Source organism: Pelmatolapia mariae, linkage group LG1 (assembly GCF_036321145.2).
Source record: "Pelmatolapia mariae isolate MD_Pm_ZW linkage group LG1, Pm_UMD_F_2, whole genome shotgun sequence".
NCBI lineage: Eukaryota > Metazoa > Chordata > Actinopteri > Cichliformes > Cichlidae > Pelmatolapia > Pelmatolapia mariae.
In genome coordinates this window covers 24,906,789-24,922,859 of record NC_086227.1, presented here as the reverse complement: position 1 = coordinate 24,922,859, position 16,071 = coordinate 24,906,789, and the positions used below count along the sequence as shown (strand labels likewise).

Below are 16,071 nucleotides of genomic sequence, written 5' to 3'. Positions count from 1 at the left end.
CCCCACTTTGCAGTTATTTATTTGTAAAAAATGTTTGGAATCATGTATGATTTTCGTTCCACTTCTCACGTGTACACCACTTTGTATTGGTCTTTCACGTGGAATTCCAATAACATTGATTCATGTTTGTGGCTGTAATGTGACAAAATGTGGGAAAGTTCAAGGGGGCCGAATACTTTTGCAAGCCACTGTATGTGTGAGTAACCCTCAAACGGAAATTTGAAACTGGAAATTTGAAAGTCTGATGTTGAACTGTAGTAAACAATAAGACGCATTCATGAGAATCAACCCTCTGGGTTTTTGTTTGTCGCATCACATCAACAAAACAGATGTTTGTGCTTTTTTTCTTTCGTAACTGAAAACCTTAGCTCCATTTTAGTGGCAGCTTCAATGCCTTTTAAGTAAGGTTCAATAAAACCCTCTGCACGAGACAAGGAAATTGCTTCCATATTTCTATGGAACACTATATAAAATTAAGAGGGTCTAAAATTTGTAGATTCCACACAAAATGTGTTTAGCTGAAAAACAACAAACAAACAAAAACAAATAATTTGCCAGCAGAATGCTGAAAACCCCATCAGTGTTCCAGTTGTTAGTTTACTTTAACAAATTATTTTTGTGTTAAACAGACCGTTGCATTCATTTTTTATTGCTTGACTGACAGTACTGAAATCTAATGTTGCTTTCAGCTGAGTTTAAGAGGAAATGTGAAACAGTTTTCATCCTGTTTGTTAAATAAGAAGGTGAATGGTTACAGAGTCCTGAGATAATTTGAAGCTAGAACACTAAATCACAAAACTAAAATATCTGTAATAATTTGAAACTACTAAAAGCTGTAAGAGAAGACCGACAACTACTTTATATGCATTATTTGCATCATATGCACTGTTTTTGCTTCTGTAAGAATTTGTGTCTTATGGATTGGGCAGATTGTATGTTGCTAAAGAGCATACAAAGCTGTGCTAGGTAGAGAAAATTACATCCTGAGCACCATGTGAAAACAAGCAGCTGGTTGATAATAAATGTTTGCTTATGTGCAGTCTTTTTGAATTTGTCATGAAATGAAGATCTGCTTGGTAGTGACAGCAAAATGCTGCCAACCAACTAATTGTTTAAGTCTTTAGTTATTAAATTTACAGACAAAACATTGATTCTTCCACAAAAATGGTAAAGTTTTATATTGTGCCCCCTGCTGGTAGTTGTCACAATGAAGCGTTACTTCAGTTTCAAAGTCAAAAAAAAAAAAGCACAGTCGGGTTACTTTCTCACTTTTATTGAAAGAAATTGTGTTTCCTCCAGTTATCTAAAAAAAAAGGAAAGGGAAAAAAGGAGCTTGCTTCCACTTTGCAATTCCTCATCAAACATTGCCAAAACTGGGAGGTGTGCCAAAATCAAAGGCTGAATTAAAAATTTTGTACAGTATAATGGTCAGTCTTTAAAAATAAGAACTGCTGACAAAACAAAAGCCACAAAAACACTCAGGTGCGCAGACTTTCTGTAGGTTTGTTTGTGTACACTTCTCTTCTGTACCAAGATCAGCTGATGTATAATCTGTCAGGTGGACATGTACATTTATCCTATAGGACCAGTGGTTAAAGATTACATTCTTTAGTTTATCGAATCCTCTTCTGTTGGCGTGCGCGGTAGATGTCGTGTATGGGAGGAGCAATCGCTCCTTTATCATCCTCCTCGTCTGAGTCTGCATTAGGCCTCTTGAGTGACTTGGCAATAGTGTGGTTCTCCATGGATCCGTTGCCCTCCCCTCCTACATCAGGCTGTCTACCAGTGATCAGCTCTACAGCAGCATCAACAGCTACAAAGGGAAGGGGTAATAAAAGAGAAGCAGGTCAAATGAAAAGTACAACAACCTGTTAACACACAATTAGGCAGTGTAAAACAGCTGCTCTGTCACTACAGCATCCATCCATTTCTTCTAATGTGACTAAAAATAGAAGTTGTATGGATTCATCCTAAATGCAGACTTACTCTCAGGAAGTGTGCATCTCCTGAAAGTTTCCATGAGCTCATCCACTTGAACAAAGGGACCCTGCAGCAACAAACAATCACACACTCTTTTGAATCCAAGCAGCAAGGAGTGGGGAAAAAAACGGTTCCTAACATCTTTTATTCATTGCCAGTAAATATGAGCTTGATAAGTGTTAAGCTGCTGCTACTAACAGTGAAGCACGTAGGCGGAGGGAGCAGCTTCATTAGGATGACAGCAGCTGGGGGGACTGGGAACACTCCACCAGGGACAGGGTGTAAACCTGGAGCTGCAGGGAGAAACACGAGAAGCTACGTCAAAGATGGATCCTTTCATGCTTTATGCAGCAGAGAGAGCAGTGGAAAGATGCATCGTACTCGTAGGTTTACTGGATTTGAGGACTACGTACGGGCAAGGTGACGTGGCTGGAAGGGGATCATCTGATTTGTGTCTGGTTTGGGGTACTCAGGTTTACGGTCAACTTCGTCCTTTAAAGCAGGTACAGAGGGTGCCACCACAGTCTCTGGGAGAAGTGCTGCCAGTTTGGCACGTGACACATCCTACAAATAAGACGCAGATACAAATTAAGTATCAGTTCATGTCAGCAGAAAAGCTGGAATCTGCTTATTTTAGCAGGAACGGGATACTGCGATGCCAAATGGGAAAAGACACACCTTGTATCCAAGGGCCTTGAGTTCACTGGTGGAGCAGGGATAGAGGTCCATAAACTTGTATCTATCTACGAGTAAGGCCGTTTCTTTGCCCTCGTATTCATCCTTAAAGGCCATGAAACGCCTGCGCTCGACTTTCAGAATACTGGCTAGGTCTCCTATGTTGCTCTCGAAGGCAAGGAACCGGGCCCAGATCTCACTGAAGAACAAAACACACATCACAGTTAATAAACATTGATATCGATTGTTATGACATAAACGTACATATATGCAATTTATTCAATATTTGACATTACCCCGATTTTTCTGGTGATAAGCTTCCTGAGGTGAGGACACGTTCAAACAAAACCCTGGTGTTGTTATCCTCTGAAAGCCAAAAAAAACCCCTGATTATTTACAACAACAACAGGAGACATTTTTGCATTACAAAGGAAGAAACTAAGACATCACTATTTCTTTGATATCAAAAGTAACCCACAAAACTTGTTACGTACCATTGAGGTGTGAGAGGTAATCGATGTATGCAAGTATGTACTCTGGAATGTCACCATACTTCTTCAAACCAAGCTCAAAAATTTTAAAGGCCACTGATTTATCCTTTTAACAAAAAAAACAAAACAAAACAAAAAGCCCTTAGACGTGTATGCGTGAAAAACACACAGTTCATATACTACACATCTGATCACGTGTTCTTACCTTGCTGCAGTAGTATTCCATGAGCGCTGCGGTGACGTACACGTGGTGGCGCGTGCGTGGATCTTCTCTGGCTTTTTTAAAGATGGTGCGACCTGATTTGATGCCCTCGGCTCTCCTGGCGAACTTCATGTACTGGATGTAGACCAGTGTGGGGTCGATGTCTTCAATCGCCAACAACTTATTATAGATGCTGTGGACCTTTTCGTACTTCATGCGACTCTAAAGACAGCAGAAAAGGAAATGTGCCAATAAGTCAGCGTCCCTCTTTCAGTCTGGGTTACAGAGTGTGCAGAGTTTGTAATGGACCCTCACCTCCTCATAGTCAGCAAAAGCAAAGTATAGAAGCATGTTCTTTTTCAGAAGAGTCCCGATGGCACGTTCATAGATGTTAGCTGCCTCATCGCTGAACAGCTTTGAGTTATTCATGTCCTGAGGGGTAGGGGGAGAAATACAGACTTATGGGACTGTTTGAGCTGAAGTTTAGCTTTATTTGAAAAATACTTAAGAGCCTTTAAACAAAAATTTACATTCAATTTCACAATGATATGGTTCATCTCTCACCCCTTTCTCTGCCAAAAGTTTGCTGGACTGCTCCAGGTACTGTGCTGCCTCATACCATATGTCAGGATGGTGGCCCAGGACCAGCAGGCACTGTTCATAGGCAAACATCACTGCATCACAAAAAATAAGAGTTAGTGACTAAAATATTGGCTCTTCAACAGCTGAGGTTCAGTGCATCTCAAGAATGCACATGGAGAAAAGCGTCAATCCGCGCCCTCTAGTGGCTTCAATCCCACATGTCATGCATTACCCACTGACTACAGTTCAAAAAGTACTAAAAAAATTACATATCAGCATAACAACTGGAATTACAGGCCTTCCGAGACAAACACAGAATGAGATTTACCAGCATTACAGCTTGGCCACAAACAGTTACCTCTCTTTGTAATAAGGGTCTGGTCTTCTGTGCGCAGTGGGTTGCTTTTTTCCCACTGAATATACTTTTTCCACATTTCCACCTGCTGCGCTTCCTGAGGGGAGTTCTGAGGTGGTACTGATGGTGCATTCCTGTCCAGCCCTTTCATCACTGTCTCATACTCCTGAAATATGGAAACAATACAGAAAACTATATTAGTGGGGCGACCGTGGCTCAGGGGGTTGGGAAGGGCACCTGTAACCGGAAGGTTGCCGGTTCGATCCCCGGCCTCTCTGTCCTGGTCGTTGTGTCCTTGGGCAAGACACTTTACCCTACCGCCTACTGGTGTTGGCCAGAGGGGCCGATGGCGCGATATGGCAGCCTCGCCTCTGTCAGTCTGCCCCAGGGCAGCTGTGGCTACAACCGTAGCTTGTCTCCACCAGTGTGTGAATGAATGTGAGCGTGAATGAATAATGTCATTGTAAAGCGCTTTGGGTGCCTTGAAAAGCGCTATATAAATGCATTATTATTATTATTAGTTTAACAAAGAGAGTACACAGGACAAAGGACTGCACGTAAGCCTGTGCATACTTGGGAAACTGCAATATCTCACCTTAGCTACTCTCCTGGCATTCATGTAGTCTCTACTTCGATCCTCAATCATCTTTTTGGCCAAATGTACATTGATACCCTGTTTGGGAGACAGACAAGTCAGTCTACCAGTCACTCAGTACTCATCTTGAAAAACCAAAAACTCCATTTAAGAGCAGAAAAAGGTGGACCACCCACCTCTTCATATTTGCTATAATCTCTCCAGAGCTGTTCAATGTTGATCATAGGGTTCACGCAGCCTCTCTGGTACACCCGCCGTACTGCAGTGATTCGCTGGTTCTCTGCATATGAACCCACAGCCTCACTAATAAAACAAAAATTTCAACATTAAAGAGATGCTAACAGAGCTGATTAACCCTTAAGTCATGAAACGAAAAGCACTTACACTCCCTTCAGAAAATTGATGTAGTCCACCCAGATCTGAAAGAGTAACGGATAGCTGTTATGCAATACTAGTTTAAAAAAAACAAACAAAACACTCATACCATTAGTACAAATACATTGTTCAGATTTGCATACCTGATATGACATAATTTCCATGCCAATTTTATCCAGGGCAAAGTCATAAGCCTGGGCCATCTTCTCTCTGATGGAAAGAAGAAGATGGTGTAAAATTGTATGGCAGTAAATAAATGCTCAATAAAACAATGCAGCTTGTCATCTTACTTGTAGCTGGGAAGCTTTCCTTTGGTCTCTCGAACATATGAGAGGTAGCATTTCCACAGGTCGATGTGCAACACTTTCATTAGGCATCTCTGAAACAACTACAGGGCCCAGAAGATGTTAGATAACAAAGCAGATGGAAACACACTTTTATATGTCATATACAGTCACAACACTTTCTCTTTAACTATTTGACTTTGGATGCAATCATCTGTTTACAATGTAACAGGATTGCTACATTTAACTGCATGAAGTTAAACCCAGAATACCAGATTTGTTCCTGTTCAAATCTTTGAACTAAAATGTATTTCATGTATATCAATTTATTGCTTTTATTTAATATTTATAAGTGGGTTAAATGTTGAAAGGGTTAAAGACACATTGCTAGTGTGGAAACCTAGTGGGAAACCCCCCCCCCCAAAGTGTCATCAATTGAGTTCAAAAAAGCGACTAACCCACTTCTAACATTTCAAAGACTTATTACTGATTTATAAAATTTACATTTTCTATTTAATCACCATTTCCAGGTGCCTTTTAATGGGTACTATAATTGTCTGTATGCGTAACTCTTTGAAATCAGAAACAATACTTAACTAGTGTATTTAGGAACAGTCATACCACCCTTCCCAGATTTTAAAATTTCACTTTCAGATTTCATGAGTGAGGCGGACACTTACCTTTTCTACCTTGTCATAGTTTTTAGCCTTGATCTGAAAATAAGAGTGTAATGCAATGTTAATTTTCCTGTACTTTTATGGCTTATCGAAAACATGCATTCATGCAAATGTAACAACCACTCACAAACGCACGCACACACACGACCTCAAAGATCAACAAAGTGAAATTCACACAAGAATGACAAACTACTTTTAGAAAGGGGTTTATTTTCACTGTAGTAGCGCCACATTACCCAGGAAAAATACTGAAATTGGACTGCAGGCTGAGAAATCCAGCATTCAGAGAAAAAAAAAGGGCCTTTTTCCAGATAGCTCAAAGCCTCAGGTGTGCTCCATCCAATAGTAAAAATTTGCAGCGATGAATTCCTTACGGCCTACTACAAATGAGCTGAAACCATCCTCCGGTACGTAGAGGTAAGGCTGTTATTTCTGTGGCATAAGCACTGTAGAAATTTGTAACCACATCCATAGTGCAATAATAAAAATTTGAAAAATGATTAGGTGTGTGTGTGTGTGTGTGTGGGGGGGGGTGCTGAATTAGGCTTATGGTGACAAAAACAATACTTTGCATGGCTACACTGAGAAAGCACAGGTCACTGCTATAACATGAACTGTACTTGCTGAGGCTTAAATATGTAAAAAGTCACAGAGATGTCATGAAATTATTAACAATGTCCTGACACTGCAGCTTAGACAGTTTACAGATTAATGTTAATATTTACACAGAAATGTGGACCAAATTCTAAACTAGTTGTTTTTTTGCGACCTATTAAACAAAAATACTAAGACTGCAACGTTCCTATGGCTGTAAGGCCCAGGGTAACTGTACTGGTATGTACAAATGCCATTTTAGACCTAAAAGAACAACATTAACATAGCAAAAATAAAAAGTTTCAAGGTAAACTACAATTAAGGAATGAATGCTGGAACTCAATTTTCAAAGGTTTTCAGTCATTAGGAAATGTCTTAAGGCGCTTAAGAAATAACCTACACTTCCTACCCTTTAAAAAAAAAAAAAAAAAAAAAGAACAACAAACCCAGTCATAAAGCACCAGTAAACCTTTAATAATAAAAGAGGAAGAATACAGTGACATGTAAATCTTTGAACAACTCTTCAAAACCTGTTACTGGCCGTCACCGAGTAAAACTGAACTCCGAAAAATATTAAGATAAATAAATACTGTTAAATACTCTTAATAATGCGAAAAGTTGCAAAGGTGTGCAGCAACTTTTGCATGCCACAAAACTTTTCTTCGAATGTAAAAGGTTGCTCAAAAAACAATAAAGATCTAGGTGACACTTAAATCACCACATCAGATTTTGATCAAATATTTAAGTTAAAAAAAAACCTTTACCACCAAACACTGTACTTTGTTGATGATAAAATGATGTACCAAGGCAGTGGAACCTAAAAATCATAAACTCTTGGATGGCCAGCTTAATATATATATGTGTGTGTGTGTGTGTGTGTGTGTGTGTGTGTGTATATATATATATATTTTCTGTAAAGTAAAACTTTAGTTATTTAAGCAAACTTTGACATAGGAATAGAAATGGCGTAAGATTTAATACTAGAATGTCTAAGCTTTCTAAAATGTAGTGTATTTGGTTGGGTTACTTGCTGAAAGGGTTAAGTGTGAGAGAATCACAGGTAGCTTTGTCAACAAAAGCTTTTACTAGAGCTGATGCAAATCCTGTTTTTGTGTAATACTGGAAGAGAGAAGTTACATAATGTGCACAAATTACACGGCAATGATGTTTTGTTTGGATGCATCTGCCTAGGTAGTTGCAGAAAAGCTCCTCCTGATATTTAACATGCCACATCCCTTTTCGCATTAGGTTGCATAATCGCTTCAAGCACAAAATTCTACTTGAGATGACTTGCTGCAACACACCTTTTTGTTAATGCTTTAAAGCTTACTATCAGCTTACTTTAACTGAAAAAATGGAAAGCTCACAAGAAAACCATGAATATAATTACACAAACAGCTTAAATTAGAGGGAGCACTTCAAAGCAGGTAAAGCTACATAATTTCTATCTAAAAAAAATAAATCGCAACTTCTTCACTATTTGTTGAAGATAACTACACTGAACTTTCCTTGGGGTGACCTAGTTTCTGAGAAATGCAATCAAAACGATCCTAATTTATAAGAGTGCGGATTTTCTTAGTTTCCAATTTTTGAGGTCCACTATCCAACAAATGAATACAGTATTGGCTGGTATCTTTCAATGCTGCCGTTAAGGTAGTGCAAATCTGCAATTCATATGTGAATACACAGTAGCTCAACTGCATTTAGTTCCCATTGTCATAAAGGTTATACAGGAGGATCCACTCTGAGAGAAAACAAGACACGAACTTAACAAATGTAGGCACACTTTTCCCTGTTGTTCCCTCCCTTTTATCCATCATAGCACAGGCTGCTCATACTGTATAACTCAAACAATCAAGTTACTGCACCATGAAGGAAGACAAAGTAAGTTAGCCCCATTAAGCTCTTCTTACAAACTGCATGTAAAATATTTTGGTAAGGGTACAAAATATAGATAAACCTCAGTCTAACAGTTAAAAACAGCTGGTTAGTCTCACTATACAGTGCCTATATTAATCAGAAACAACTTTGTATTTTAATCAATGTGCTGCCTCAACATAAACCCAACTGAGCCGTGGTCTCTAAAACTAGGTCTTCAAAAGTGGTGAGTTATGAAGAAGACATGCTATGATCTGCACAGAGCAAATGAGGTCTTTAGAAAATGTGCCTAACACACACACACACACACAAACAACAGTGGAAAGAATTTTGCATCCACTTTAAGTAAAGAACACTATGAGGATTTCCAACTACTTAACTCTTTAATATAATAATTTTTTAAGTTGAGATCATCCTCCACATACTTACCAGGCAGACTTTCTTTCTACATTATCATAAAATTTAAAATATTAAATAAAATAAATACTAACACATACATCAAACTACGATAGTATACAAAGGCTTTCTGTTGCCAGGGTGGGGGGGGGGAACCTTTATGTCTGTTTTAGTTATCGTCTGTTATTCCAGCTAACAGAAAGCTCAACGCAAATATGCCAGAATAAAAACTGGGGTTGGGATTTTGGAATTAACTGTTTGGTGGGGAAAGAGGACTAAACAACGTAGGGGTTAAAAAAAAAAAATAAAAAAAAAATTCTATTTGCCCTTAACCCCCCCCCCCCAAAAAAACTTAAAAAATCAGCTTTAATAGTCAAATATGCTTATCCATTTAAAAAATCTGACTCTTGCTTAGAGCTCTTCCCTGTCTGTAGTCTGTTGCTACTAGCTGACCTCTACTTAAACTACACACACTAGAAGCTTACCTAACTTGAAATGCAAAATGTATTTTTTTAATGTCAGTACTGTTTACATTTTATTTGCCTTGCATTTTATTGTAAATGCTAATATTATGTATAGGAAAAAAAAAAATCAGTCTATTGTCATGTCTTCTGCAGGTCCACAGCTTTGTTTAAAGCTGACAGTAGATGGTGTATCTACTATTCCTTTAAAATTTTTACTTTCCTGCTTACAAAAAATAAAAATGGATCCTAAGCAAATATCTAAAGTTAGAAACCACATATGTTCAAGTTTTCTTTTTTAAATACAGCGACTTTAAATAAAAGTATTTTGTTTACGAGTCAAGCTTCCAGACGCAAAACAAAACAAAAAAACAAACAAAAGGGAACCAGTGATGTGTAAATGCAACTGTTTTATTTTAACCCTCTAGCTTGTCTGCAGCAGATTACCAAGCAATAACTCAATAATAACAGTAATAGTAGACAACTCTTTAATAGCTTGCTGTTGATATTTTTAGAGGGCCTAAAAAGTGTGGACTTCAACAGTGATGCTTTACTGATGCAAATAACGGAAATTACTACTGGTCGTTTTAGAAAAGACTAGAGGCAGCTGCACATCTCTCCCTGTATTTCAGTGTGTGAAGACCAGGGATGGACACATGGGGGTGATGTAACTTCACGCAGGGAAGAAACCCCCTCAACCAGCCAACTACAGCCACTATAACCTCAAATAAACCCACATTCGGTGCACAGCACACAAGTAGCAAGTCTCCAGAAGGCAGGAGTGGCCTTTTAACTGGAAACAAAAGACTGATGGTTTGGTGCAACTTCCTGTGTAACTTTTGGAAAGTATTGGTTTAAAATCAGTTGCAGTCATCTTCTGCAAAGGTGAAGGGCATCAAGGTTATTTTATTGGGTTAGCAAAAATTATTTGTTTGGGGAGGGGGGAATAAAAAGGTCATTCTATAAGGAGCAGCGAAGCCTGTTGATGGCATTGAGGCAATAGGGTCACTTGTCTTCAGGAGGAGTGGGGAGAAAGAAAGGGCCACACAGTTAAAAAGTTTTTATACAGTTACCCAAAAGAAATGACACAGGAGGCAATAAATTGACACAACAAGTGAATAAAAGGCTAATGCACTCCAATACTATTAAAATAGTTTTAATACTGTTGCAGACCAAACATGCAACAAATGCACTTTTACCCCATTAAAAATATGGCGCAGAAAATGTGTACTTTAAAATCCTGGGAACATAAGAAGAATTTTGTGGAAAAGATACTGTTAGAACTAATTCCCCCTTTGTTTGAATTTTTAAAAAGGCACAACTCTTAAGAAGTCAAGCAAGAGCCTGGGAAATATAAAGCGTTTCACATCATTCTTCACGCATGTTCAATCCATGTCCTTCAGTTTTTAATCACTCGTTAATCGTGACTGTTGATGGCAATCTTGTAATGAAAACTACAAAATTTAGGACCGATAGTTCCAGCTGAAGTAGGCAGGCTCAGCGATCCAAAATAAGAGTTGCGACTTTATTGGTCATTAAAGTAAGACAGTTTGGTTGTGTGAAAATCACATTGTTGATCATTTGAGGAAAAAACAAAATTCCCAGCCATGCACACTAAATAAAATTAAAAACAAAAGAAAAGTCTTAACCTCAGCTTCAATGTATAGCTTCCAGAATCTGCCAGAACTTGGGAACTGTGAGACAAGTCGCTCATATGTCTTCCTTGCTTTGTCTATGGGTTGGTTCTAAAGAAGGAAAATGCATTGACACCTCACACTATTTAACATATCAAAAACCAGTCATGGGAGGAAAAGATTTTATGGCTGCTTTGTATTCTAACAGTTTATAACCCAAGCCCAACCACCCTTATTCCCCAGTTTCCTTAACCCCAGGAATACAACTCTGTGTCACTAAACCTGTGCTTCTCGAATCAGAATGCTCCATGCGTCAAGGTCATATGGGTTTTCTTCCAACTTCTTCTCTGCCTTCTTCACCTTCTCAGGGATATATTCTGCTGCTGCCTGCAAGACAGCACAAAGGCACAGGGACAACATAGTTATGCCTCTGAATAGTGCTGGGGAACAACTAATCTAAGGGCCAAGTGCTAAGGGAGGCCCATCCTGAGGCTTAGAACATACATAAGTAGGTTTAGTATTCTATGGTAGTCAATAATAGAATAACTGGCTACCACACTGCAGTAAAAGTTAGAGAAATTTACGAATATTTGAATGGTAATTCACATTACAAATACAGAACAATGTCCAATTAGCTGGCATGTTAACTCCTTTTACGTGGCGCGACTAAGACCACATTCGGTTAATGTGTACTAATAGATTATAAAAGTGTTTAAATTAACTCAATTGGTTTAACAACAAGCGTTAAGTAGCGACTTTACTACAAACGCTTATACTCAATATGGCGAACGACGGGCTAAACTTGCAGCTTCCAGTCGTAAACCAAACATACATATCTGCTACTAGTGCTAGCTAAACTCGACGTAGAATAAGTCGAAACATAAGCAAATACTACCGCTTTCTCATCTTGCTAACATTATCCAAAATAACACGGTGTAAATCATGCATTCTTTTCAGCACGGGTTAGCTTGACCCGCTGCGTGTAGCTACCTGTTCGGCCGTTGCCTCCGTCGACATGGCTGGAAGAGTAACCTAGGTTAGAAATGTCTTTATCAATTGTGTGAACACTCAAAGAATAACGCGGTGACACGTTTTTAAAAACACTTCGTAATCGGCATAGCTTCAAAGAAGACGATCACATTGCCATCAAGCGACTAGCCGCTCAACGGCTCGCCGATGTCTTAAAATGGCGTGACACTGGTGTTCCGCTCCGCCAGTGGCAACAACAATAACAGTTCCGGCGCGAGTCCTTCAAAATAAAGCGCCGATCTCTACGAAAGCGAGTTTGACAGTGTGCCCTTTGCCCTACTCCTCTGAGTGCAGTTTATCTAAAGTTACATTGTATGTTCTGTACACTATATTGTGTAAGAAAACTGATTTACACGATTAAAACTATAGTCTATTTTCATTTTTTCAAGTTTATTCTTTAAAAAAATATCATGAAATTCTAAATGTGCCTTGGAAATTATGTTTTACTGTGATGTGCATCTGCTAATGTGCACTCAGGTGATTCCTATGCGACTGCAAACCCGTGTTACAATTTTGACCTATAGGCGGCCTCTAGTAGTCAGTCAGTGTACAAATACTGACTTGTACCTTAACCCCTAGGCTTATTAATCCTTTTTGTGTAGATAAAAATACATAAATAAATTAAAACAAATCCGTTGTTTACTGAAATTGCAGAAAATATGTCAATCAGTAAAACAAAGCTTGTTTTGTGCTGCAGACTGCTGGCCACATCACTGGCCAATAGGGGGAGACAAACGATAACCATCGAGAGCGCGCACTTTCATATAACCGTCTGGTAAAATCCAAGCAGACCAAAGCAAAAGACCACGGAGCCAGTTCACGAGTAGACGGCTACCTTTTTTTCTTCTTCTTTTTTTTCGTCCATACAAACTATTTCAGCAACAGCAACGCCGTGTTCGGTCTTCAGTGCTAAAGGAATTTATATACGGGGCCTTCTGCACATGTGGGTTCTTCTGATTACCCCCATTATCATCCCAGCTGTGTTTACCCAAGATAAACCAAGTTAGACAAGAGGTGTTCACACCTGTTTTCCAGCTGACCGGGCAGGCTCTGTGATTTGTTGTGTGTAACTCGGGTGAGGACAGATGAGGACTGACAAAGACAAATGCCTTTTGGTGGATTACATTATAGCTGGTCGACTCAGACACCAGGGGCTTATGGGCAGCTTTTTTGCCAGCTGGGTGCCTCCTGACTGTCTGAGCAGTAGATTTCAGCTTGTATTTCCTTTGAAGGCTGGTCAGCATGTTTTTGGCATCACTAGTCCTACCTTTCATCATATTGATCTAGATTTCATATCTCTTCCAGGATCAGAATTAGAAAAACAAAAACAAAAAACTGTTATTGGTGGCCTTTTCACAGCAGATCAGGTGAGCAGTATAAATTAAAAAAAGAAAGAAAAAAAAGTCAGGAGTTGAATAAAGATGTGCTTGGACAATTGGTTAAGCAAATACCTTCTATCTGGGGCATTAGGGGTTGTGTCAATGTGAAGCCTAGAGTAAGTACTAGCTAGCTTATTTTCAGAACACATGATAGAAGGGTGGCTAAAAAGAGGATGCTGCTGCCTTTGGATGGTACATTTTCATATTCTATTTTTATTATTTTCTTCTAACTTTACTAGGCTATAGAAAGTATGCTGCTAACACTTTACTAGAGGAACAAATCATGAAACAATCACATTAACAATTCAAACTTTATTGTTGTTATTCTGAATATATGTAAAACAAAAGTTGTAAATTGTATTTCACATTATCATTCATTGATGTTAGCTATAAATACATGTCATCCTGGCAAAACCCGAAGGGGACTGTAGTATTGCATTAACACTTTACCTGTGTTTTATTATACTTCAAATGTAAGCTACATCTCTGTGTTCATTCTTTTGTTCCTCTCATCCTTCTCAACCCCTTTGTCTTTCTCGTGTATGTTGTCAGTAATTTTCAGTATACCTTATTTGTTTTTATGAAAAAAAGCTCCCCATTTTAGTGTACTGTTTTCTGTCTAACCGACTTCCCAGAAACGAACCAGTGAATCCCCCATCTTTGCACCTGCTCTGTAATCATTTAATCTGGCCTGGCCAATGCCGTCAGTTCGCAAACATTCGCTTCCAGTTCCTAGAGAAAAGAGACATGTTAGAGGCTGGCAGGCCCGCGGAGCGGTGCGTCTAGACAGGGTAACGGACACCCTTTACAGAGATGGGCAACGCTGCCCAAAGAAGACGGAGACGCGTTTGAATTGTGTAGCTACGACGTGGGTTCGGTGTGGTGTTTCTGGAAGCTCATATGCAAGAGTTATTTAGTGTTTAAAATGTGGGAGATGGTGGCGTTACCGAGAGTGAGCTCTCCCTTCCTGTCGTCTAGGACAAGATGGCAGCAATGCAGGCGAACTGTACATGGTATGGATTTATAAGTCCATAACATGTTCAGAGAAGCCCTGGATTATACTTATAGTGACTCTATGTGAAGGTAAGCAGCGGGGTGGTGGGAAGGCTATTTTTCTGTGGTGTTTATTTAGCCTAACCTTTGAAATGGTAGTCTAAATGTGACGCAATACTAAGTGACAACTTAGCTACAAACTTAGCTAGCGAGCTTTTGCCTTTATAACCCAATATGTAAGCATACCTTTCGTGCGCAGGTAGTTCCCCCAGCACTTTGGATATTTGATTGATTAAACCTGAATTAATTTTCTCTTTTAGTCAAACTGCGGTGTTATTATGTGCAAATTATTGGCGTGAGTGCCAACACTGACGCGTTTGCTGTTTTCAGTGTTGTCACGGCGACCAGTTGATTTCTTTTAACACAAGGTCGACTCGTTTAGCTTTGGAAACTACAATCGCTTGTTCTAATGTTAACTAACTCTAAATGGACGATAAGGATCGTGTGACTTAAATAGTGAGTGCTGTGTTAGTTAAGGTTACATTGGGTTTCGCCTGTGAGTCAGTTAACATATGCTAGTCAAAGATTGTCGCATAATGTTAATACTTTATCATAATCAGGCATGGCAAAAATAAGCAGACATACAACCCAGTCATACTTTTTGGTTTAAATTTGTACCAGATGTATGGCAGTGCCACGTGTTGTTAAATTGTAGTTAACTGGAAGTCTAATTGTGATGAAGCATTTGAAGTGTCTCTGTCATTTTCAGACGTTTATGTTTTTCGGTAATGATGATCTAGAAACCCTCTTTCAGGTTAGAATACTAACAACAGCTCATTGAAGTGCACCCAGACTTGCGTTTTCCTGGACCAAAAATATGAAGCTGTTTTTTTCAGCAGGCATAAACACGTTGGAAGAAAAGAACCCAAAGTATCAAGTTAATCATACAGTATATCTGTAATGATCTGCTTGGTGTTTTGCCGCATTGACTGTGGTGGTTTTGTGTTAAATATAAAGATTAGGACGTATAAGTGAGTTCCTTTGTGTGATCCAGCAAAATTAAAGTGTGCTGTGTAATTGTAGGCAAGATTATTTGAACAGCCAGCTATTTATGTGGCGGCAGCCATAGTGAGGTTCCTTCTCCTTTTAAAACTCAGAGAAATTCAATACCCAGACTGGCTTGTAAAGCTAATGTACTTTCCCTGCCTTACAGTTTTTTTTCTTTTTCTTTTTACATTGCCAGTAACACTTGTCTGATGTAAATAGCATCAAGAGACTGTCCAGTAATGTGTTGCTCATTTGGTTATGAGTAGCTTAGATAAACTAGTATTCAAGTTTCACAGCCTATTATAATACCTTGGTGACGTTACCACCAGTGAGCGCTTGTGACACTCAGAGTAAACTTCAGCACTGCACTGCTATTTTTTTGTGAATTTTTTTTCTCCCCTAGATACTCTTGTCTGCTGATTATGTCTGTGTTCTTCACTTTAT

At 39.0% G+C, this 16,071-nt stretch overlaps 2 protein-coding genes across 4 annotated transcripts in view; one reads left to right on the top strand and one right to left on the bottom strand.

The window, feature by feature from the left end:
• Nucleotides 1-1,259: 1,259 nt before the first annotated feature.
• cstf3 (cleavage stimulation factor, 3' pre-RNA, subunit 3) lies at nt 1,260-12,382 on the bottom strand. Of its 2 annotated transcripts, XM_063477035.1 has the most exons (20): nt 12,170-12,382; nt 11,462-11,566; nt 11,195-11,290; nt 6,220-6,252; nt 5,546-5,643; nt 5,399-5,465; nt 5,265-5,299; nt 5,057-5,183; nt 4,881-4,958; nt 4,289-4,451; nt 3,913-4,022; nt 3,664-3,780; nt 3,352-3,570; nt 3,150-3,252; nt 2,952-3,021; nt 2,659-2,854; nt 2,394-2,544; nt 2,179-2,273; nt 1,987-2,047; nt 1,260-1,813 (listed from the first exon to the last, which is right to left on the bottom strand). In XM_063477035.1, the coding sequence occupies exons 1-20, from the start codon at nt 12,194-12,196 to the stop codon at nt 1,614-1,616; spliced, it is 2,151 nt and encodes a 716-aa protein (XP_063333105.1). In that variant the 5' UTR covers nt 12,197-12,382; the 3' UTR covers nt 1,260-1,613. The 2 variants fall into 2 exon arrangements, with proteins under 2 accessions (XP_063333105.1, XP_063333115.1); XM_063477045.1 differs by lacking the exon at nt 2,179-2,273 and having other exon boundaries at nt 1,703-1,813.
• Nucleotides 12,383-14,342: 1,960 nt separating this feature from the next.
• Nucleotides 14,343-16,071, top strand: part of hipk3b (homeodomain interacting protein kinase 3b) — a 44,894-nt gene continuing 43,165 nt past the window's right edge. For both annotated transcript variants that reach the window (XM_063477014.1, XM_063477022.1), the window contains exon 1: nt 14,343-14,670. In XM_063477014.1, coding sequence (XP_063333084.1) covers nt 14,598-14,670 — 73 coding nt within the window. In that variant the 5' untranslated portion in view covers nt 14,343-14,597. The remainder of the gene's footprint in view (nt 14,671-16,071) is intronic.